Genomic DNA, 23,668 nt, shown 5'->3' on the forward strand with positions numbered 1-23,668 from the left:
CCGCTCATTTTTGACGCCGAAGCACATGGCGCATTTTTTGTGTGCATGTATATTTGTATGCATTTATGTGCTTTTTGTATATGCAGTGTATCTACGTGTATCATAAACTGTTCTGTTTTATCTGTATCTTAAAGAAGTAAAGTGAAGAGACAGGATTTTTGTTTTTCTTTTGATATTAACCGTGTTTGTTCCTTACCATTCCTTCCTAAAGATCTGAGTTTCTACTGGATATCATTTCCCTTCAGCCTAAAGAACTTCTGTTAGCATTTCTCATAGTGCATGTCTGCTAGCGGTGAATTTGCATTTTCATTTATCCGAAAATATCTTAGTTTCACCTGGCCTGTTTTTGTGAAGTATATTTTTGCTGAATATTGAATTCAGGGTTGACCAGTTTTTTCTCCCCACAGCACTTTAAATGTTTTGTTCCATTGTGTTCTGCTTTCCTTATTTGTGATGAGAAATCAGTGTTGTTTTGCTAGTTTTTGCCTGCGTGTAATGTGTCATTTTTCTCCAGGTATTTTTGAGATCTCTATCTTTGGTCTCCTACTATGCTGTGACTTTGATTGTTTAAACTTTTCCTCATCTGTCGAGGGTTCGCTGGGCCTCCTGAAGCTGCACATTTATGGCTGTCAGCCAGTTTGGCATATTTTCAGTCATTGTTTCTTCAAATACCTTTTCTTCCTCGTTCTCTCTGTGTGCTGCTTCCAGGAACCCAACTGCAAACAGACTCCTGCTGTTCTCTCAGGGACACTGCGGCCATACTCACCTTCAAGATCTCTCTCCTCTGTGTTCTTCAGATTCATCATCTCTTGGCCTGTCTTCAAGTTCACAGACTGTTCTCCAGTCTGCTGTTAAGCCATCTAATGCATTTATTTCAGATGTATTTTTTTCAATTATAGAATTTCCAGTTGGTTCTTTTTTTGTATACGTGTTTTCTTTTTCTCTGCTGTGGTTTCCTGTTTGTTTATTGTTTATTAGGAGAATGTTTTCCTTTAAAAATTTGAGATGTTCTAGTAACTGCTTTGAAATTCTCATCTCTTAATTCTGATGTCTAGTCATCTCAGAATTAGTCTTCTTTGATTGGACTCTACTTGAATGTGGATCCTGTGTTCTCATTTCCTCCTGTGTCTGGACATTTTGATTGGATCTTCAGCATTACTGATGCATTGTAGAGACTCTGGATTCTATGATGTTCTTCTGAAGAGCATTGGGGGTTTTGTTTGGTTTTGTTTTGACTGGTGGTAACTGAGTGAAGTCAGACTGCCAGCTCCATCTTCCCTTCAGTGAGGAGCGGCGGAGGTCTTTGTTCCTTTCTTCTGGACGAGCCGGACTGCCTGAAACCTGCCTGCACAGTGGCTTGGGCTGAGCATCAGAGCGCGCACAGCACTGCGGCCCCCTGAGGCCGCCTATTCCTCTCGCACATCAGCGGCTGTGGTCTGACCTTTGTTCTTCATGTCCGGAAGGCTGTGTTTTCTAAGTGTTAGCAGCCATGAGGCAAAACCAAAACAAAACAGGAAACAAACGAAACCTATAAAAATGGCAAACTGTCTGTGACGGGGGATCCTCCAGACGCCCCCAGTTTTGATGATTCTCTCGGAGGGCTCCCAGGGCTCAGCGTCTTGTCCTCCTCGTGGCCATGAGTGGTTACAGTGAAAGGGCTCAGAGCAGTCAGCACAGAGAACAGGCACAGGGCGACATCGCAGGAAAGCAGGCAAGAGCTTCCAGACTCCCCTCCCAGGGGACTCACACAGGACACGCTGAGGTCCCCACCATCATGTGGGAACACGTGGGAAGTAGTTTCTACCAGGGAAGCTCATTAGAGACTCGCAGGGCCTTTACTGGGGGCTGGGCCTGGAGGCACCCTCTGCCTGGGACGTACCACACGCCAGATGCACCCCCCCATATCCCCCGCCCCCCGCAAGAAGGAAAGTGGGTGTTCGTCATGAGCCGTGTTGCTTGAATAACTGGTTTAGGCACTCTCTTATCTGGGAAGGGTGGCAGCTCTCCTGGGATCCACATTCCCAGACCGCAGCCAAGGGCCGGCCTTGCAGGCAGGGCTTTCTCAGGCCTGCTGTGTGAAACTTCCTGCACAGCCCACTCGCTTGGCCGGGGCGTGTTTGCAGCAAAAGTATACGCAGCATTGTTATCCTTAGACCCGGCGCGGCCGGGTGAGACCAGCCCGCACTCTTGGTGTTGGTGAGCCCTTTGGGAGGGCTGAAGCAGTGCCCGTGCACCGTCACCGAGGAGCCCGAGCTGTCAGGTGCGCCCAGCGGCCCCTTTGGGTTTCAGGCGCCGGCCTCTGGCAGAAGCGGTCAGGGCAGTGCATGTTTCCTCAGCGGGAGGGGAGCCTGCGGACGCTTGTGGGAGGCTCAGCTGATCTTGTCCTCTCTCTGCTCCTCCCCAGGGTCAGGGCTTTGTTCCTTCTGTCATCACAGGATCCTCGTGCACCAGGCGGCAATCCTAACTCTGTCTCTTCAGACATCCCTTCCTCCCCAGGCCTTTCAGCTGGAAGGGTTTTAGGCAAGAAACAAAGTATTTTTTGCAGGAAAATATTTTCCTATAACTTAACCAGGAAGACACACCATGTTCAGGATTTGGTCAAGAAGAACGCTGAATCCTCAGGCTTTTTCAGATGGCTCTCCATAGCTCCCACCCCTTCCATCCTGAGCGTTAATCTTGGGCGTGGCCCAGGACAGGTCACCCCCTTGCTGGGACAGCTCTCTTAGTAATCAGACTGCAGCGTTAGGTGTGAGTCTCGGGAGGGGGGGCAGGCTTGCGGGCCGCGGGGCTGCCTCGGTGCCCTGTGTCTTATAAGCGTCGCCGGCTGCTTCTGACACAACCTGCCAGGGGGCAGCAGTTGTCCATTGGAGTTGGGAGAGTCCGCACACCTCCGTTGGCCTTAAAAACTGTTCCTTTGAGTTCTCTTCCATCCTCATCCGCAGCGTTGGCAACAAAACATAAGAAAACCGTCACTTTTGGTAAATAAGATATGAAAAGTATTAATTGGTAATTGGAAAATTTCCAAGTCATTTTGTTTAATTATTATGGAATTAATTCAGATATTCTGTTTTCCAGGACCTTTTTTCTATCAATGCTTATGTTTATGCTCAGAAGCCACAACTGGATATTCATAGTTTTGAAGGCACATTTACCAGGGTAAGTTAAGTCTTTTGTTAAACACAAATGTATTCACTATGTAAGTTAAAAGTAGCAAACCTTTATTTTGAAAAAGTAATTAAATCAATAATCAATTCAAACAAGTTCTGAACTAAAAAGTGAAGAACTAGAGAATATTTCAAGTTCTTAAATTTTCCTATAGCAAATATTTCTTTGGGGTACATTCAGTACAGTTTTTCTATTTTTAGCATATTTACTCTTTTTTAAAAATATTTATTTATTTATTTTTGGCTGCGTTGGGTCTTTGTTGCTGTGCGCGGGCTTTCTCTAGTTGCAGTGAGCGGGGACTGCTCTTCGTTGCAGTGTGGCGGCTTCTCCTGTTTCAGAGCGTGAGCTCTAGGCGCGTGGGCTTCAGTAGTTGTGGCACGCGGGCTCAGTAGTTGTGCCTCGCGGGCTCTAGAGCGCAGGCTCAGTAGCTGTGGCGCACGGACTTAGTTGCTTCGCGGCATGTGGGATCTTCCCGGACAGGGAACCAAACCCATGTCCCCTGCATTGGCAGGCGGATTCTTAACCACTGTGCCACCAGGGAAGTCCCAGCATATTTATTCTTGATAAGATCCTTTTCCCTTAAAATATTATGAGTCAGTAAAATGAAGTAATTCAGCTATTTCAGTTTTGATTTTGGATAATAGTTAATACATTATGATATCCACATCATTTCTTGATTTTTATTAACTGGTTGGATGGATATCTGTATGTGCACGTCCATTTCCTTATATACACACATGTGTGTTTCATTCTACATTCTCTTCATTATTATGGCGTTTTGGTATAGCCATCTACTTCTCTCTTTTTAGAGTTGATACTTTGTTCTATAAAACCATTAAAGTCAAAAGGAAAACTCAGTATTCCTGGATTATCTATTTCTGAGTTAGGCAGCTTTTATCTCTTTACCTTGAACGGCTACCCTGGTTGTAAGCACAGGGTGGTTCCCTGCCGGACAGTTTTCTGTGGAAGAAACAGGGAAGGGTGCTGGTGCTGCAGCCAAGGACTTGGATAAGCTCCTGTGTTGTGAAGACTGTAATGATGGTGTGGGAGCCACTGGGTGAGAGCTTGATTTGGTTCCTGATATATTTGGAAATTTATAAATATATTATCACCATTAGTATAAAACTATATAAAAATAAAAAGGTTAAAGGTATTTAAAAATTTTATAGCCTTACCATCCTAATATAAATAGTCATATTATTCTTTTGACTCTTCCCCTTCAAATTGTTTCCCATGTACGTACATACTGGAATAATATAAGCCTCATTTTTTTCCCCGCTTAAGATATATATTTCCTTAGTATTTTCTATATTGATGCAGCCATATAATTATCAATAGATATTTTTAAGCTAAAACTACTAAATGCAGCAAGTGTACCATATTTTACTTGACAAACTGTAACTCCTAAGGGACTTTGAAATGAAGGCAAAAGTGTGTGTGTGTCTGCAGAAACAGAGAATGGCCGTGTGCTGGCTTCAGAGTATGGAGTAGACAAACCCCTTTAATCAAGGGCTGTCTGCGGAGCTCCTGCATTTCAAGACCCAGTTTAAGTACCATCATTTGGAAGGCTTCCTTGTATTCCCTTTTCTTTGATATTGTTGCACTTCTGCCTGCCTTTATATTTGCCCTTGGGGTTCTATTTTGTCATTATTCTGTGCTCGTTTAGCTCTCACATGAAACCAGAAACTACTTAGGTGAATGGCTGTCTTACTTCTTCTCATAGCTCCAGTTTCTAATACAGGACTTGGTGTATATTCAGATACCAAGTACACATCTGAATGAATTGAAGAACTCTCCTATTTACAGATGATATAACTAAGGCACAGTTAAAAGAAACACCAGTTTATAATCCTAAAGTGAATTGTTTCTTGAGGAATAGCACCCCACCTGTGTGGACAGGTAGGGTTGCTTCTGTGTTTTAGCTACTGTGAATAATGCTGCTGTGAACGTGGGAATACAGATATATCTTTGAGACCCTCCTTTTAGTTCTTTCAAGTATATACCCAGAAGTGGAATTTCTGGATCATATGATAATTCTATTTTCAATTTTTGTGGAACTGCCAAAAGCAGTTCCACAGCGGTTATACTGTTTTACATTCTCACCAGCAGTGAACAGTGGGTCCAGTTTCTCCACATCCTCACCAGAACTTGTTGTTTTCTGATAGTAGCCATGTTACTGGGTTTGAGAAGTTACCTCATTTTGGTTTTGATTTGCACTTTACTAGTGATTAGCAATGTTGAGCATCTTTTCATGTTCTTTATGGCCATTTGTATACCTTCTTTTTTTTTTTTTTTTTTTGTGGTACGCGGGCCTCTCACTGCTGTGGCCTCTCCCGCTGCGGAGCACAGGCTCCGGACGCGCAGGCTCAGCAGCCATGGCTCACGGGCCCAGCTGCTCCGCGGCATGTGGGATCTTCCCGGACTGGGGCACGAACCCGTGTCCCCTGCATCAGCAGGCAGACTCTCAACCACTGCGCCACCAGGGAAGCCCTGTATACCTTCTTTGGAGAAATGTCTATTCAAGTCCTTTGCCCATTTTCAAATTGGGTTGTTTGGGTTTTTTGTTGAGTTTTAGGAGTTCTCCATATATTCTGGATATTAATTCCTTCTCAGGGACTTGATTTGTACGTATTTTCTTCCATTCTGTGAGTTGCCTTTTACTCTGTTGATAGTGCCTTTGAAGCACAAAATTCGTTGATCTTCATGAAGTCCAGTTTGTTTATTTTCTCCTTTGTTACTTGTGACTTTGCTGTCTTATCCAAAAAATCATTGCAAAACCTAATATCATGAAGCTTTTGTCCTATGTTTTCTTCTAAGTGTTTTATTATTGTAAGTCTTGCATTTAGATCTTTGATCCCTTTTGAGTTATTTTTGTATATATTGTTAGGGAGGGGTAACTTCATCCTTTGCATATGGATATCCAGTTTTGTCAGCATCATTTGTTGAAAAGATTGTCCTTTCCCCATTGGGTGGTCTTGGCACCCTTGTCAAAACATTTAACCTTATATGCAAGGGTTTTTTCCTGGGCTCTCCACTTTATTCCATTGGTCTATATGTCTGTCTTTAGGCAGCACTATACTGTTTTGATTACTGTAACTTTGTATTACATTTTCAAATCAGGAAGTATGAGCCCTCCAGTTTAGTTTTTCTTTTTCGAGATTGTTTTGAATATTTCAGTTCCCTTGATATTCCATATGAATCTTAGAATGGATTTTTCTATTCCTGAAAAAAATGTCGTTGGGATTTTGATAAGGGATTGCATTGAATCTGTAAATCACTTCGGGTAATACTGACATATTAACAATATTCAGTCTTCTCATCCATGAACATGGGATGCGTTTCCATTTATTTATGTCTTTTTTACTTTCTTTTGGAAATATTTTGTAGTTTTCATTGTACAAATCTTTCACTTCCTTGGTTAAATTAATTCCTAAATATTTTATTGTTTTTGATGCTATTATAAGTGGAATTGTTTTTGTAATTTCTTTTTCAGATAGTTCATATATAGAAACGCAAGTGATTTTTGCATGATGAATTTGTATTCTGCTACTTTGCTGAATTCATTTATTAATCCAACCATTTTTTTGTGAACTCTTCAGGATTTTCTACGATCATAACATCTGCAAACAGAGATAATTTTACATCTTCCTTTCCAAATTGTGCCTCTTATTTCTCTTTTCTGTACAACTGCTGTGGCTAGAACTTCCAGTATTATATAGTATGTTGAATAGTTGTGGTGAAAGCAGACATTCTGATCTTAGAGGAAAAGGTTTTAGTATTTCACCATTTGGTATCGTGTACCCAGTGGGTTTTTCATATATGGCTTTTATTATGTGGAGGTAGTTAGTTCCCTTCTATTCCTAGTGTGTTGAATGTTTTTTATCATAAAAGGGTGTTGAATTTTGGCAAATGTGTTTTCTGCATCAATTGAGATGATCGTGTGGAGTTTTTCTCTTCATTCTGTTAATGTGATGTATTTTGTTGATTGATATATACGTTGAACCATTGTTGCATTTCAGGAATAAATCTCACTTGGTCACAGAGTTTAATCCTTTTAATATGCTGCTGAATTTGTTTTTTTGGTATTTTGTACAGGATTTTTGCATCATTGTTCATAGAAGATATTGGTCTGTAGTTTACTTTTCTAGTAGTCTCTTAGTCTGGCTTTGATATGAGGGTTGTGCTGGCCTTACAGAGTGAATTAGGAAGTGTCCTTCCTCTTCAATTTTTTGGAATAATTTGAGAAAGATTAATATTAATTCTTTAAATTTTTGGTAGATTTCACCAGTGAAGTCATCAGAGCTAGGGATTTTCTTTGTCAGGAGATTTTTGAGTATTGATTTAATCTCTACAAGGTATAGGTCTGTTTAGTTTTTTTATTTCTCCATGATTAGTCTTGGTAGATTTTGTGTTTTTTAGGAATTTGTCCATGTCACCTAGGTTATCCTGTTTGTTAGCGTATGGTTGTTCATAATACTCTCTTATAATCCTTTTTATTTTTTTAGAATCATAGTAATATCCCTACTTTCATTTCTGATTTTAGTAATTTGAGTCTTCCTTTTTTTCTTAGTCCATCTAGCCAAAGGTTTTTCAAATTTGTTGATCTTTTTGAAGAAGTAACTTTCATATTTATTAATTTTTCTTGTTCTTTATTTTGTTTATCTCTACTCTGTTCTTTATTTTTACCTTCCTCTGCTAACTTTGGGTTTAATTTGTTCTTCTTTTTCTAGTTCCTTAAGTTCTAAAGTTAGGTTGTTGATTTGAGATCTTTCCTGTTTTGGAATTTAAACAATTATAAATTGTTATAAATTATATAACTATATAAGCTAGAAATTTCCCCCTTAGCACCACTTATGCTGTATCCCATGGGTTTTTATAAATTATATTTTCCTTGTCACTTGTCTCTAAGTATTTTCTAATTTCCCTTTTCATTTTAATTCATTGGGTTTTTTTTAACATCTTTATTGAAGTATAATTGCTTTACAATGGTGTGTTAGTTTCTGCTGTATAACAAAGTGAATCAGCTATACATATACATATATCCCCATATCTCCTCCATCTTGCATCTCCCTCCCACCCTCCCTATCCCACCCCTCTAGGTGGTCACAAAGCACTGAGCTGATCTCCTTGTGCTATGTGGCTGTTTCCCACTAGCTATCTATTTTACATTTGGTAGTATATATAAGTCCATGCCACTCTCTCACTTCGTCCCAGCTTACCCTTCCCCCTCCCTAATTCATTGTTTTTTAAAAAGAATGTTGTTTGATTTCCACAATTTTGTGAATCTTCTGTTATTAATTTCTAACTATATCTTGTCATGGTTGGAGTAGATATAGATACTTTGTATGATATCTATTTTTTAAAATCTATTGAGACTTAATTTGTGGCCTAACATAAGGTGTATCTTAGAAAATACCCCATATGCACTTGAGAACAATGTGTATGCTGTTGTTGTGTGGAGTGTTCTATATATGTCTGTTAGATCTAATTGGCTTATTGTGTTAAGTTCTCTATTTCCTTACTTCAGTCTGGTTGTTCTGCCCATAACTGTGAGTGGGATATAAAAGTCTTCAACTATTTCTCCCTTGAGTTCTATCAATTGTTGCTTCATATATTGTCTTTTATTAGGAGCATAATGGTGTATAATTATCATATCTTTTACCTTATTGAACATTTAATTAATACATAATGTCTCTTGTGATCCTTTTTGATTTAACATCTGTTTTTTCTGACATTAGTATAGCTACCCCTGCTCTCTTTTGCTCACTATTTGCAGGGAATATCTTTTCCCATACTTTAACTTTCAACTTCTTTGTGTCTTTGGATCTAAAGTGAGTCTCTTGTAGATAGCATATAGTTGGATCATTTGTTTTTATCCATTCTGCCAATATCTGTCTTGTGATTGGTGAGTTTAATCCATTTATATTTGAAGTAATTAGTGATAAGGAGCAATTTATTTCTGTCATTGTACTATTTGTTTTCTATATGGCCTATAGTTTTATTGTCTCTCATTTCCTGCATTACTGTCTTGTATTTTGTTTCATTGATTTTTTTTTTATAGTGAAATGTTTAAATTTGTTTCTCATTTCTTTTGAGTATACTCTGTAGCTGTTTTCTTTTTGGTTACCATGGGGATTACATTTAACACCCTGAAGTTATAACACTCTAATTTGAGTTTACACCAAGTTAAGTTCAATAACATATTAAAACTCTGCTCCTTTACAGCTCTTTCCTCAGCTCTTTCAGTTGTCACTGTCACAAAATTATATCTTTATATATTGTGTCCTAAAAATATCAACTAATAATTCTTTTAAATGCATGAGTGTCTTAAATTATGTAGAAATAAGATTTGGAGTTACAAACCAAAGTTACAATAATACTAGCTTTTAGAATAATAAGCTTTTTTTCTCTAAATATATTAGTCTCTTAAATCATGTAGAGAAGAAAGAGTACAGTTACAAACCATTGTTACAATAATATTTACTTTTATAATTATTCATCTGCATTGAGATCTTTAATTCTCCATGTGGTTTTGAAGACTGTCTAGTGTCCTTTTATTTCAGTCTTCAGGACTCCCTTGAGCAGCACTTCTTGCCCGGAAGGTCCAGTGGTCACCAGCTCCCCTCAGCTTCTCCCCCGCTCCCCAATTTGGCTAAGCATGCATTTTTAAAAAACTTGTTATTGGAGTATAGTTGATTTACAGTGTTCCTCAGCTTTTGTTTATCTGGGAATGTCTTGATTTCTCCCTCACTTTTGAAGGACAGTTTTGCTGGATATAGGATTCTTTGTTAACAGTTCTTTTTCTTTTAGCACTTTGTCTATACCAGTGCACTGCCTTCTGGCCTCGATAGTTTCTGATGAGAAATCTGCTAATCATTTTATTGAGGATCGCTTGTATGTGACGATTCACTTCTTTCTTGCTATTTAAGATTCTCTCTTTGTCCTTGTCTTTGGAAAGTTTGATTATAATGTGTCTTGGTGTGGGTCTCTTTCAGTTCTTACATGGATTTGACTGAGCTTGAATACTTACATTCATGTCTTTCATTAACTTTGGGGGATTTCAGCCATTATTTCTTCAAATAGTCTCTCTGCCCCTTTATCTCTCTCTTCTTCTTCTTGGATTTCCACAGTGTGTATACTGGTTCGCTTTTTTCTGTCCTTCAGATCCCTTAGGCCCTTTGAACTTTCTGCAGTCTCTTTTCTTTCTCTTTCTCAGCCTCAGTAATTTCCATTGTCCTACCTTCAGGTTCACTAATTCTTTCTTCTGTCTGCTCAAAACTGCCTTGAATCCCTTTAGTGAATTTTTCATTTTGCTCATCGTACTTTTCAGCTCTTGAATTTCTTTTGGTTTCTGTTTGGGTTTTCTATTTCTTCATTCACACTTCCGCTTTGTTCATACATTGTTTTCTTGACTCTCTCCACATCTTTATGTCTTTGAACATCTTTAATATTTTTCTTTTAAAATCTTTGTCTAGTATAACTGCCATCAGATCTTTTTCAGGGATAGTTTCTGTTGATTTATATTTTTCCTTTGAAAGGACCATACCTTTCTGTTGGTTTTTATGCCTTGTTATTTTTTTGTTGAACACAGTACATTTGAATATAATAATGTGGTAACTCCAGAAGTCAAAACCAGGGTTCGTTGGGTTTCTGTCATTGCTTTTGTTTATTTTATTTTATTTTTTGATTGTGGTAGGCTCTCTCTCTGCTGAGGCTCAGCCTGAGGTATAAACTTAATGCTTTCTTATGTCTTTTCTGAGCCTTTCCTGGGCATGTGCCATCATTTTCTGTCTTTTCGTGTCTATGCAGTTGTTTTTGAATGTCCTAGTCTTTAATGTCTGTCTTCCAAAAGGGGGAAAAGAGAAAAACAAAGGGGGATAAACGGGGCACTCGCCCTTGAAATCCACTTGGTGGGGGAGGGGTTTGCAACAAGGGGGGAGGTGTGGCAACAATGGCCACCTGCCTCTTTGGCTGCATCTCTGCCATCTTAAGCAGCATCAGAGCACAGATTCCTGATATTGGAGGACAAGGTCCTTTTGGTCCACCCTGGCTGGCTTCTGCAAGCTGCTCTAGAAACACGTGTATGGCCTCCTGCCATGTGGCTGAGGGTGGGATGGGTAGGTGCTACGTGCTAAGACCTGAAAGTCACCACAATTGATTGCAGTAACCATCCAGCGCTTCCTCTGGAACTTGCAAGCCTTAACCAGCTCTGGATTCTAAATTAGTTACATCAGACAGATTCTGTCCCTGTAGTTGTGGCCCAGGTTGGGGGCCATTCCTGGTGCTTCTTGCTCCGCCATCATCCCAGAATCCTCTGTGTAAATTCCTGTCTTTTACCCCTATTTTTCACTGCCTTTTCACTGCTCGTTAGCTGGATCCAGCTGGTGGACTTGTTTTTAACACTGTGGATATCTGAAGTACGAGTAATAAAAAAGTTGCTAATTTGCTTTTTTCTTACTTTTTTCTCCTTGAACAGGAAGATAGTGATCCACCCATTCATGAAAGTCTCAGCATAGAAAATACCTTGTGGGCAAGCACTGTTGTTGCATCAGGTGAGAAATAAGCTCTGTTTTTCACATGAATTCGCACATATAGGAGACGCTTTGTGTTTTTAAGTGACTCCAAACAAATGTTGTCAAAGTGCTTTGCACCACAGGGACCTTATTAAACATATACTCCCGTTCAGTGGATGTGGACCAGGCCTTAGAGTCTGCATCTCAGACAAGCCCAGGGCGAGGCTTGCGCTGCTGCTTATCACGCTTGGAGGAGCTAGGCTGAAACAGCTAAGGAGGGTGCACCCTTGTGTAGCAAGGCAGGGGGCATTTGGCTAGTTTTGACATCTGTTTCATGGCAAACTTGTCAGTGTGCCTTAAAGACAGGTGGCACAGCAGAACCGGGGAAGCAAACGGTGACTTCAGAGGGCTCTGACCACTTCTCATTCATCTAACAGCTGAGGAGGTCGGTGTGGTCGCTTGTCTATGAGGGAGAGAAGTATTAGATGAGACAGGGACCTTAGGAGGGAGATTGGGTTGGGCCTTTAGGGGCCACGATGAAGGTTCTTTTAAGTAAAATTGGAGTATGTTGGAATATTTCCAGTGGTTGAACAGGGAGGCCACTTAAATGTACATTTTGTAAAGTCAATTTCTCTGAGAGGCATTGAAAATCTAAGTGATTATCACCTTTTTAGAAAATGATTGACCTTGTGGATGGTACCAGGAGGTACCAGCAGGGAGCGTTAAGGGTGCTGGTGGGATAGGATGCGGAGAAGCACTCAAGGGAGGAATGTCTGTCTCAGCATCTGTCACCAGTGTTGGCAGCGCTCCCCTTAGAGCACAGTCCTCCTTCTGGGGTTGTGTATGGGATCTCCGCTCCAGACCTGGCGCTGGTGATACAGTGTGGGACAGCTTATGGTGAGAAAGAAATGAAGAAAATGAGCCAAAGGGAATTCCCTGGTGGCCTAGTGGTTAGGATTCGACGCTTTCACTGCCAGGGCCCAGGTTCATTCCCTGGTCGGGGAACTAAGGTTCTGTAAGCCACGTGGTGCAGCCGAAAATAAAAAGAAAGAAAAAGAGAGAAGTCATTTGAGCTATGCTGAGTATCTCAGAAAAGTGCAGGGTGCCTTGAAAACAAAGAAGTGAAAACCTTACCTGGTCAGGGTCTGGAGGAGGCTTCCCTGAAGAAGAAACACGTGAACTAGATTTTAAACCACACAGACGGCACTGACTGTGTGCAGAGGCCTCATGCTGAGGGGCACAGCAGGCTGAAGACAGGGTTCCGAGGGCCATGTGCCTGGCACGTGGAGCAGGAGGGGCTCAGATCCATGCAGGGCACTTCAGCGTTTGTGCTAAGATGGGGCGTGGGTACACAGAAGGGTCAGGGAGCTGCTAGACCAGAGCACATGTCCCCTGTAGAGGACAGGGAATGAACAGTTTATTTATTTGAATTTTTGAATTTTATTTATTTTTTATACAGCAGGTTCTTATAAGTTATCTATTTTATACATATTAGTGTGTACCTGTCAATCCCAATCTCAATCCCAATTCGTCCCACCACCGTCCCCCCTGCCACTTCCCCCCTTGGTGTCCATACATTTGTTCTCTACATCTGTGTCTCTATATCTGCCCTGCAAACCGGTTCATCTGTACCATTTTTCTAGGTTCCACATATATGCGTTAATGTACGATATTTGTTTTTCTCTTTCTGACTTACTTCACTCTGTATGACAGTCTCTAGATTCATCCACATCTCTACAAATGACCCAGTTTTGTTCCTTTTTATGGCTGAGTAATATTCCATTGTATACATGTACCACATCTTCTTTATCCATTCATCTGTCAGTGAGCATTTAGGTTGCTTCCATGACCTGGCAGTTGAAAACAGTGCTGCAGTGAACATTGGGGTGCATGTGTCTTTTTGATTTGTGGTTTTCTTTGGGTAATATGCCCAGTAGTGGCATTGCTGGGTCATATGATAATTCTATTTTTAGTTTTTTAAGGAACCTCCATGCTGTTCTCCATAGTGGCTGTATCAATTTACATTCCCACCAACAGTGCGAGAGGGTTCCCTTTTCTCCACACCCTCTCCAGCATTTGTTGTTTGTAGAGTTTTCTGATGATGCCCATTCTAACTGGTGTGAGGCGATACCTCATTATAGTTTTGATTTGCATTTCTCTAATGATTAGTGATATTGAGCAGCTTTTCATGTGCTTCTTGGCCATCTGTATGTCTTCTTTGGAGAAATGTCTATTTAAGTCTTCTGCCCATTTTTTGATTGGGTTGTTTGTTTTGTTAATATTGAGCTGCATGAGCTGTTTATATATTTTGGAGATTAATCCATTGTCTGTTGATTCGTTTGCAAATATTTTCTCCCATTCTGAGAGTTGTCTTTTCATCTTGTTTGTAGTTTCCTTTCCTTTGCAAAAGGTTTTAAGTTTCATTAGGTTCCATTTGTTTATTTTTGTTTTTATTTCCATTACTCTGGGAGGTGGATCAAAAATGATCTTGCTGTGATTTATGTCAAAGAGTGTTCTTCCTATATTTTCCTCTAAGAGTTTTATAGTGTCTGGTCTTACATTTAGGTCTCTAATCCATTCTGAGTTTATTTTTGTGTATGGTGTTAGGGAGTGTTCTAATTTCATTCTTTTCCATGTAGCTGTCCAGTTTTCCCAGCACCACTTATTGAAGAGGCTGTCTTTTCTCCATTGTATATCCTTGCCTCCTTTGTCATAGATCAGTTGACCATAGGTGCATGGGTTTATCTCTGGGCTTTCTGTCCTGTTCCATTGATCTACATTTCTGTTTTTGTGCCAGTACCATATTGTCTTGATTACTGTAGGTTTGTAGTATAGTCTGAAGCCAGGGAGTCTGATTCCTCCAGCTCCGTTTTTTTCCCTCAAGACTGCTTTGGCTATTTGGGGTCTTTTGTGTCTCCATACAACTTTTAAGGGTTTTTTATTCTAGTTCTGTAAAAAAATGCCACTGGTAATTTGATAGGGATTGCATAGAATCTGTCGATTGCTTTGGGTAGTACAGTCATTTTCACAATATTGATTCTTCCAATCCAAGAACATGGTATATCTGTTTGTGTCATCTTTGATTTCTTTCATCAGTGTCTTGTAGTTTCTGAGTACAGGTCTTTTACCTCCTTAAGTAGGTTTATTCCTAGATATTTTATTATTTTTGTTGCAGTGGTGAATGGGATTGTTTCCTTTATTTCTCTTTGTGACATTTTGTTGCTAGTATATAAGAATGCAAGAGATTTCTGTGCATTAATTTTGTATCCTGCAACTTTACCAGATTCATTGATTAGCTCTAGTAGTTTTCTGGTGGCATCTTTAGGATTCTCTATGTATAGTATCATGTCATCTGCAAACAGTGAGAGTTTTACTTTTTCTTTTCCAATTTGTGTTCCTTTTATTTCTTTTTCTTCTCTGATTGCCATGGTTAGGACTTCCAAAACTATATTGAATAATAGTGGTAAGAGTGGACATCCTTGTCTTGTTCCTGATCCTAGAGGGAATGCTTTCAGTTTTTCACCATTGAGAATGATGTTTGCTGTGAGTTTGTTGTATATGGTCTTTATTAGGTTGAGGTAGGTTCCCTCTGTGCCCACTTTCTGGAGAGTTTTTATCATAAATGGGTGTTGAATTTTGTCAAAAGCTTTCTATGCATCTGTTGAGATGATCATATGGTTTTTCTTCTTCAGTTTGTTAATACGGTGTATCACATTGATTGATTTGCGTATACTGAAGAATCTTTGCATCCCTGGGATAAATCCCACTTGATCATGGTGTATGGTCCTTTTAATGTGTTGTTGGATTCTGTTTGCTAGTATTGTGTTGAGGATTTTTGCATCTATATTCATCAGTGATTTTGGTGTATAATTTTCTTTTTTTGTAGCATCTTTGTCTGGTTTTGGTATCAGGGTGATGGTGGCTTCATAGAATGAGTTTGGGAGTGTTCCTTCCTCTGCAATTTTGTGGAAGAGTTTGAGAAGGATGGGTGTTAGCTCTTCTCTAAATGTTTGCTAGATTTCACCTGTCAAGCCATCTGGTCTTGGACTTTTGTTTGTTGGAAGATTTTAAATCACAGTTTCAATTTCATTCCTTATGATTGGTCTGTTCATATTTTCTATTCCTTCCTGGTTCAGTCTCCATTGGAAGGTTATACCTTTCTAAGAATTTGTCCATTTCTTCCAGGTTGTCCATTTTATTGGCACAGAGTTGCTTGTAGTAGTGTCTTATAATGCTTTGTATTTCCGCGGTGTCCGTTGTAACTTCTCCTTTTCCATTTCTAATTTTATTTTATTTTTTAAATTAATTAATTAATTTATTTGTTTTTGGCTGTGTTGGGTCTTCGTTTCTGTGCGAGGGCTTTCTCTATTTGCGGCAAGTGGGGGCCACTCTTCATCGCGGTGCACGGGCCTCTCACTATCGCGGCCTCTCTTGTTGCGGAGCACAGGCTCCAGATGCGCAGGCTCAGCAGTTGTGGCTCACGGGCCTAGCTGCTCCACGGCATGTGGGATCTTCCCAGACGAGGGCTGAAACCAGTGTCCTGTGCATTGGCAGGCAGACTCTCAACCACTGCACCACCGGGGAAGCCCCTCTAATTTTATGGATTTGAGTCCTCTCTTTTTCTTGATGAGTCTGGCTAAAGGTTTATCAATTTTGTTTATCTTCTCAAAGAACCAACTTTTAGTTTTTTTGATCTTTGCTATTGTTTTCTTTATTTCTATTTCATTTATTTCTGCTCTGATATTTATGATTTCTTTCCTTCTACTAACTTTGGGTTTTGTTTGTTCTTCTTTCTCTAGCTCCTTTAGGTGTAAGTTTAGATTGTTTATTTGAGATTTTTCTTGTTTCTTGAGATAGGCTTGTATTGGTATAAACTTCCCTCTTAGAACTGCTTTTGCTGCATCCCATAGGCTTTGGATCATTGTATTTTCATTGTCATTTGTCTCTAGGTATTTTTTGATTTCCTCTTTGATTTCTTCAGTGATCTTTTTGTTATTTAGTAACGTGTTGCTTAGCCTCCATGTGTTTGTGTTTTTTACGGTTTTTTTCCCTGTAATTTATTTCTAATCTCATAGTGTTGTGGTAGGAAAAGATGCTTGATATGATTTCACTTTTCTTAAATTTACAGAGGCTTGATTTGTGACCCAAGATGTGATCTATCCTAGAGAGAGTTCTGTGTGCACTTGAGAAAAAAGTGTAATCTGCTGTTTTTGGATGGAATGTCCTTTAAATATCAATTAAATCTATCTGGTCTACTGTGTCATTTAAAGCTTGTGTTTCCTTATTCATTTTCTGGCTGGATGATCTGTCCATTGGTGTTACTGAGCTGTTAATGTCCCCCACTATTGTGTTACTGTCGATTTCCTCTTTTATAGCTGTTAGCAGTTGCCGTATGTATTGAGGTGCTCCTATATTGGGTACATATATATTTGTTATATCTTCTTCTTGGATTGATCCCTTGATCATTATGTAGTGTCCTTCCTTGTCTCTTGTAACATTCTTTATTTTAAAGTCTGTTTGATCTGATATGAGTATTGATACTCCAGCTTTCTTTTGATTTCCATTTGCATGGAATATCTTTTTCCATCCCCTCACTTTCAGTCTGTATGTGTCCCCAGGTCTGAAGTGGGTCTCTTGCAGACAGCATATAGATGGGTCGTGTTTTTGTATCCATTCAGCGAGCCTGTGTCTTTTGGTTGGAGCATTTAATCCATTCACGTTTAAGGTAATTATCGATATGTATGTTCCTATTACCATTTTCTTAATTGTTTTGGGTTTGTTTTTGTAGGCCCTTTTCTACTCTTGTGTCTCCCACTTAGAGAAGTTCCTTTAGCATTTGTTGTAGAGCTGGTTTGGTGGTGCTGAATTCTCTTAGCTTTTGCTTGTCTGTAAAGCTTTTGATTTCTCCATCGAATCTGAATGAGATCCTTGCCAGGTAGAGTAATCTTGATTGCAGGTTCTTCCCTTTCATCACTTTAAATGTATTGTGCCACTCCCTTCTGGCTTGTAGAGCTTCTGCTAGAAATCAGTTGTTAACCTTATGGGAGTTCCTTGTATGTTATTTGTCATTTTTCCCTTGTTGCTTTCAATAATTTTTCTTTGTCTTTAATTTTTGTCAGTTTGATTATTATGTGTCTTGGCGTGTTTCTCCTTGGGTTTATCCTGCCTGGGACTCTCTGTGCCTCCTAGACTTGGGTGGCTACTTCCTTTCCCATGTTAGGGAAGTTTTTGACTATAATCTCTTCAAATATTTTCTCAGGTCCTTTCTCTCTCTCTTCTCCTTCTGGGACCCCTATAATGTGAATGTTGTTGCATTTAATGTTGTCCCAGAGGTCTCTTAGGCTGTCTTCATTTCTTTTCATTCTTGTTTCTTTATTCTGTTCTGTGGAAGTGAACTCTACCATTCTGTCTTCCAGGTTACTTATCCGTTCTTCTGCCTCAGTTATTCTGCTATTGATTCCTTCTAGTGTAGTTTTCATTTCAGTTATTGTATTGTTTATCTCTGTTTGTTTGTTCTTTAATTATTCTAGGTGTTTGTTCTTTAATTCTTCTAGGTCTTTGTTAAACATTTCTTGCATCTTGTCTATCTTTGCCTCCATTGTTTTTCCCAGGTCCTGGATCATCTTCACTATCATTATTCTGAATTCTTTTTCTGGAAGGTTGCCTATCTCCACTTCATTTAGTTGTTTTACTGGAGTTTTATCTTGTTCCTTCATTTATCTTGTTCCTTCATTTAGTTGTTTTTTTGGAGTTTTATCTTGTTCCTTCATCTGGTACAACGTCCTCTGCCTTTTCATTTTGTCTATCTTTCTGTGAATGTGGTTTTCCTTCCACAGGCTGCAGGATTGTAGTTCTTCTTCAGAGACGAAGTTTTGCACTAGTGTTTTAACATCATTAAAAAAGCATGAAAGCAAACATGATTTTAATAGGTGGAGATTCTCTTCCGTTAGTAGATGTTGGTTTTTTGTCATGATGAATTTTTAAAATTTCTCACAATAAAAAGAGAGCGGAAGTAAGTGTGGCACACTGTCAGAGGCAGCAGGGAGGGCAGGCCGGTCCTTCTTGAGGTCCAGGTAAGGGCTGTGGCTCAGAAGGCCTGCCATGTTAGCAGGGTCGTGTACCCAGGATTTGATTCCAGGGGTGCTGTCCTCCATGGCCTTTGACCTTCAGCACTTGGCATGTAATAGTTTATAGGAAAATACTTACAGCATACCACGTTTGCATACCTGGTCACAGATTTTACATTTTCTGTATCTAGTTGTATCTAGGTGTTGTATCCTATTTTTTTTCATCATGTTGATATTTATTCTTTTTAATAAAGAATCAAGATTGAGTTCACTCATAAAGATATTTGAAGATTCTCTTTTTCTTTTTAAATTTATTTCATCTTTTGTTTCCTGTATGTTAGAATGTTGTTACTGATCCCCAGTACTATTGATTTTTGGCCTCTCTTCTCAAAGAGCCAGAAGCAACCCAGGCTGGAGGCTTGAGGTATCCTAGATAATTCACTGTGCACAGTGTTTCTCTCCTGACCTTCATTCTCAGGATGACCTTGGCAAGTGGTAGCTCCTGCTTGTGAACTTCGGCAACACAGACACAAATGTAGGCATCATAACACATTTGCCGCATAGATAACCCTTTCTTATTCTTCCAGAGATAGAATTCAGTGGCCAGAGTATTGTATCTTCTGAGAGAGTATTTAGATTGTTTAAAACAATCGTTCCGCAAGTTTAAATAAAGTGCCTTTAATTTTAAATTTTGTTCAGTCATTTTTGAAATGCAAGCTCTTTCATGGATTTCAAACCTTTCAACACATGCCTAACTCTATTTCAAAGCCTATTAACGTGAGCAGTTGCTAGACTCTCTATATAAGCAGCCTTCCGCATACTGAGATACGTTTGAAGTACTTTGGATTTCCAGGAGTAATACAAGGGCTCTTACCTTCTTTACACTGGATTACAAGCTGAGAGGGAAAGACCAGCATTTTTAAAAATTTTATTCTTTAAAAGTTATGTGTCACTACTATATTTAAAATAGATAACTAATAAGCACCTACTGTATAGCACAGAGAACTCTACTCAGTACTCTGTAATGACTTATATGGGAAAAGAATCTAAAAAAGAATGGGTATATGTAGACGTATAACTGGTTCACTTTGCTGTACAACTGAAACTAACACATCGTAAATCAACTCTACCCCAATACAGATTAAAAAAAAAAGTTATGTGTCGATTGAATTCAAGTTGCCTCCTGGTGAAGTGAGCTCAGGCCTTCCTCCCTGGCTGTAGAAACCAAACGCATGGGAGCAAGGACTCAAGTTGACACAGACAGATAAACAGACACAAGGACTGAGGGCACCAGAGAGGGAAAAACACGACTTCCCAGGGTGCCATGCTTCTTCCCCTTGTTGGTTCAGAGAACCAGGAAACTTGCCGTGTTTCAGTAATAGGTGGATATGGGAGCATTCTGATCTTAAGTTGCCGAGAGCCTGGAAGGAAGGATGAGTCCTCTAGAGTCTGCTGGACGTATGTGCTCAGATGGGGGTCCAGGCTGAGCCCCAGAGCAGGACTGCAGGTTCTGTACGCAGTCAGGGGTCCAGGGCTGATACTGATGGTAGAAAATACAGCAAATGAGAGTAAACTTTTGGAAAATTTATAAGAATTTGATGAAGGAATTTAGTGTTAAGAAGATTGGAACATATGTTTTGTCAAATTTTTTTTGTTATTTGTTTCTCTTAATAATTTATTGATGTGATATTTTGCAAAACTAGGCCTTGTGACCAATTAGAAATTTAAAAGTAAAACCTGTACCACACATAGTTTGCAAGGCTTCTGCTTTAGAGAAAACTTAGTATCTGGGATCGGCCAGCAGGGGAACCCGTCCCACTCGGGCGTCACTCAAGGGGCTGGACCCAGAGAGCTCTGGTGCAGGGCCACAGAAGCAGCATGGAGTCTGAGAGGCAGGACCAGTGGGGGCGCTGGAGCGCGCAGCAGCCTGCAGCTCGCTGCTTCTCAAGCTTCGGTCTCACGGGGCAGTTGTTGTGGGCTGGGAAGTGGGCGACGAAACTCGGTTCCTCACTTCTGGGGTCTTGCTCCTTGATGCTCCTGATGCGCCATTTGCAGCCCAGCTCAGTGCAGGTGTCACCAGTCCCTCTCTGTGTCCTCCGTTGGTGGAGTGGAGGTCCATAGTCACATGGGGCCGCTCTGCTTTGAAGAGCGCAGTAAGTGCAAGCCTCACAGCTTCCCAGGGCACACAATTACAAAGGGGGAAAAAAGAGATGCTTATTCTAAAAAAGAGCAAACACGTAACGTCTGCAGCTGTCACTGCTGAGCTGTACGTACCCTGGCATCTTCTGTCTTCCTGGGCGTTCCGTGGAGGAGGCTTTTGGTGGTGTGCTGAGATGTGTGGTGCACAGCTGTCATTGTTATGTAGACCCGAGATCACCTCGGTCGCATTTACTCCACAGGTCCTGCCTTAGGACTCACTAAATTCCACACATTACATTAATGTGACATCAAAGAGTTTTTGTATAATTATTAGGGTTAATTCTGCAGTGGTTGTTGATTTCAGTGAGTATTATGGATATATCATCTTTCTCACCTTAATTGTGTTTCTCACCTTCAAATTTTGTGAAAATTAGAAATATAAATTATGCACAGCAGCAGTTCTAGAGGCGGACTTCCATGGTTTTTAATTTGACATTCCAGAGATGAATGCCTCTGATCTGAGCCTTTGTAATGTATAGATCGTTCTAGGGGTATTTTACTGTTCTTTTATCTTAAGTTTGATAGACCGCAAAATTATCATTTCTTCTTAACATGTACAATTAGAAAACCAAACTTTCAGGAGACAGGAATAAAAGAGACATAACATATAAATTCAAAATCAAATATTGTCTTTATAATACTCCTCTTACTGTTTTCATTGTCTGTGTCCTGAAATGTGAGCAGAGGCTCTTGTGCCTGGTTGTCCTGCATCTTTACAGTGAAAGGATGCTCTCAGACTCCTGTTCAGAGAAACTGCCCCCCCCCCACCGGTACCATCTTGTTGGGATCGCATGAATTGATCAGTTAGAATGTAAGCTCTCTTGATGTAGCTTCGGTGTTAGAGTTACCATTTTAATAGGCATTAATGAGTGAGCAGTGCCACGCTCTCTATTGCCAGTGAAAAGAATATTAGTACATTTTCTAATGTTTTGTGTAGGTAAATTAGTATCACTTAAGAAATCATTTGAGTTTTTCAAAGTTTATTTTTAAAGTTGAGATTAGATTTTCTAGAACTACTGAAATTAAATATGCTGTTGGATAAATCTGTATAAAATCAAATGGTGTCATAATATTTTCCATCAAAACGATTAATTAGCAAGTGTTACTTCTGTGCATATCCTTCAAGTTTATCTGTAAGGACCACTTTTGTGTTTTGCAGGTACTATAATAGGTGTTGTCATTTATACTGGAAAAGAGACTCGAAGTGTAATGAACACATCCAATCCAAAAAGTAAGGTAGGCTAGCTTGAGGACCGACTGCTTGACTGAACTCACCTCCTCCTTTCAGTGAGAGAGCACGTGTAGTTCTGAGTAGCTTGTTTGTGAAACAGAGTTTCAAAATGTTGGTGATTCAGGGTATGAATTCTCCGTGTTTGTGTAACAGCATGCTCGTGTCGAGGAATTTTCAAAACTGTTTTTTCTTGGTTAATCAGAGTTTTATATGGCTCTTAAATTTTCATCGTTGTATATATAATTTGCCCATAATTTAACAGTTAATTGTGGGTCTTTTAATTTCTCCTCAGTCTATTTATTTTATAATTTGCACTCTATTTTTATGTTGATGATTCTTTTTTAAAATAAAGGAATCTGTATTAATGTTTTTATGGTATGTAATTTGACAGTGTTTTATTGTTAAACCAGTTTTATTTGTTATTTCCATTTCAGAAGAAGCATATTGAAAACCAGATTTTAGTTTTTAGACTGCTTGATTATATTCCTAAGTTAATTATATTCCTGTTACAGTCCTAAAATTGTTATTTATGCAGTCATGGTGTGTGTAAGTTAAATCATAACAAAAGGTTAGTTTGAATTCTCAGTAGTTATGACTTGAACAGCACATTTTGTATCAAGTCATAATATGTGGTAATATCTACTGAATGAGAAGCTCTTTCTAACTGTGCATTTTACTCACTTTTCTTTGAAATATAATTTGTGTGCATCTAAGTAGAACAAAAAAATCCTCTCATGGAGTCACACCTTGCTTTGTGAGTAATTCATAGGACAGGTTGTCTTCTGCAGGAAATTTATAACAAAGCAATAGAAATGAAATAATTCTTTGAAAGATATCTTTTAGGACAAGATGTGTTTCATTTTTTCAGCTAAATACTATTTTAAAAATTAGTTAACCCTTCAGAAACGAGGGACGCATCACTGACGCTGTGAATGCCTGGACCTGCGTGCAGTGCAGCCGACTGTGCTTCCCGTGTGGAGCGCATCCCCAGCTGCCTCCCAGGGCTGCATCTGGTGGCACTTTATATTCCTGTATTTGTTAGGGCTCCAGATGTCTGTGGGTGACATGTTTACAGAAGTCAAAGAAAAATGTTGTGCTACTATTATTTTAGTATAAATTCTGATTTTGATAATGGGGGAAAAATTCTCTGTCGATTTATATATATATATATATAAAACTTGGCTTTAATTTGAGTAAATCAAATATACCCAAGTCAGTAATTCTACAGTAGAGTTAAATTATTTAAAAATAAATTACTAAACTAATGGCAAGAGTTAGAATCGCATACATAGTTATGTGTGTTTTCTGGCAAGTATGGTGTTTTTCTTTAGTAAGCAAAACTTGGACGTCTAGTAACACATATATGATTTCTGGGGGGGTTTTCCTTAATCATTTTACTTTTACACTTATGATGGTATTTGAGGGTAAATTTAATTTTAACTATTAAGTTTAAAATCTGAAAACTTTGTAATCCAACTTCTTTTCTTGTTCTC

General features: G+C 39.4%; 1 protein-coding gene across 4 annotated transcripts in view; it reads left to right on the forward strand.

Moving 5' to 3' along the window:
• ATP9B (ATPase phospholipid transporting 9B (putative)) overlaps positions 1-23,668 on the forward strand; it is a 217,414-nt gene that overhangs the window by 83,116 nt on the left and 110,630 nt on the right. For all 4 annotated transcript variants that reach the window (XR_014297509.1, XM_082667371.1, XM_082667370.1 and 1 more), the window contains 3 exons: positions 3,076-3,156; positions 11,642-11,717; positions 22,104-22,180. Coding sequence is in view for 3 of the 4 variants with exons in the window: in XM_082667371.1 (XP_082523497.1) it covers positions 3,076-3,156; positions 11,642-11,717; positions 22,104-22,180 (234 nt within the window). In the remaining variant the exon portion in view is untranslated. The remainder of the gene's footprint in view (positions 1-3,075; positions 3,157-11,641; positions 11,718-22,103; positions 22,181-23,668) is intronic.

The sequence above is a fragment of the Grampus griseus genome (genome assembly GCF_964374135.1).
Source record: "Grampus griseus genome assembly, chromosome: 12".
NCBI classification, from domain to species: Eukaryota; Metazoa; Chordata; class Mammalia; order Artiodactyla; family Delphinidae; genus Grampus; species Grampus griseus.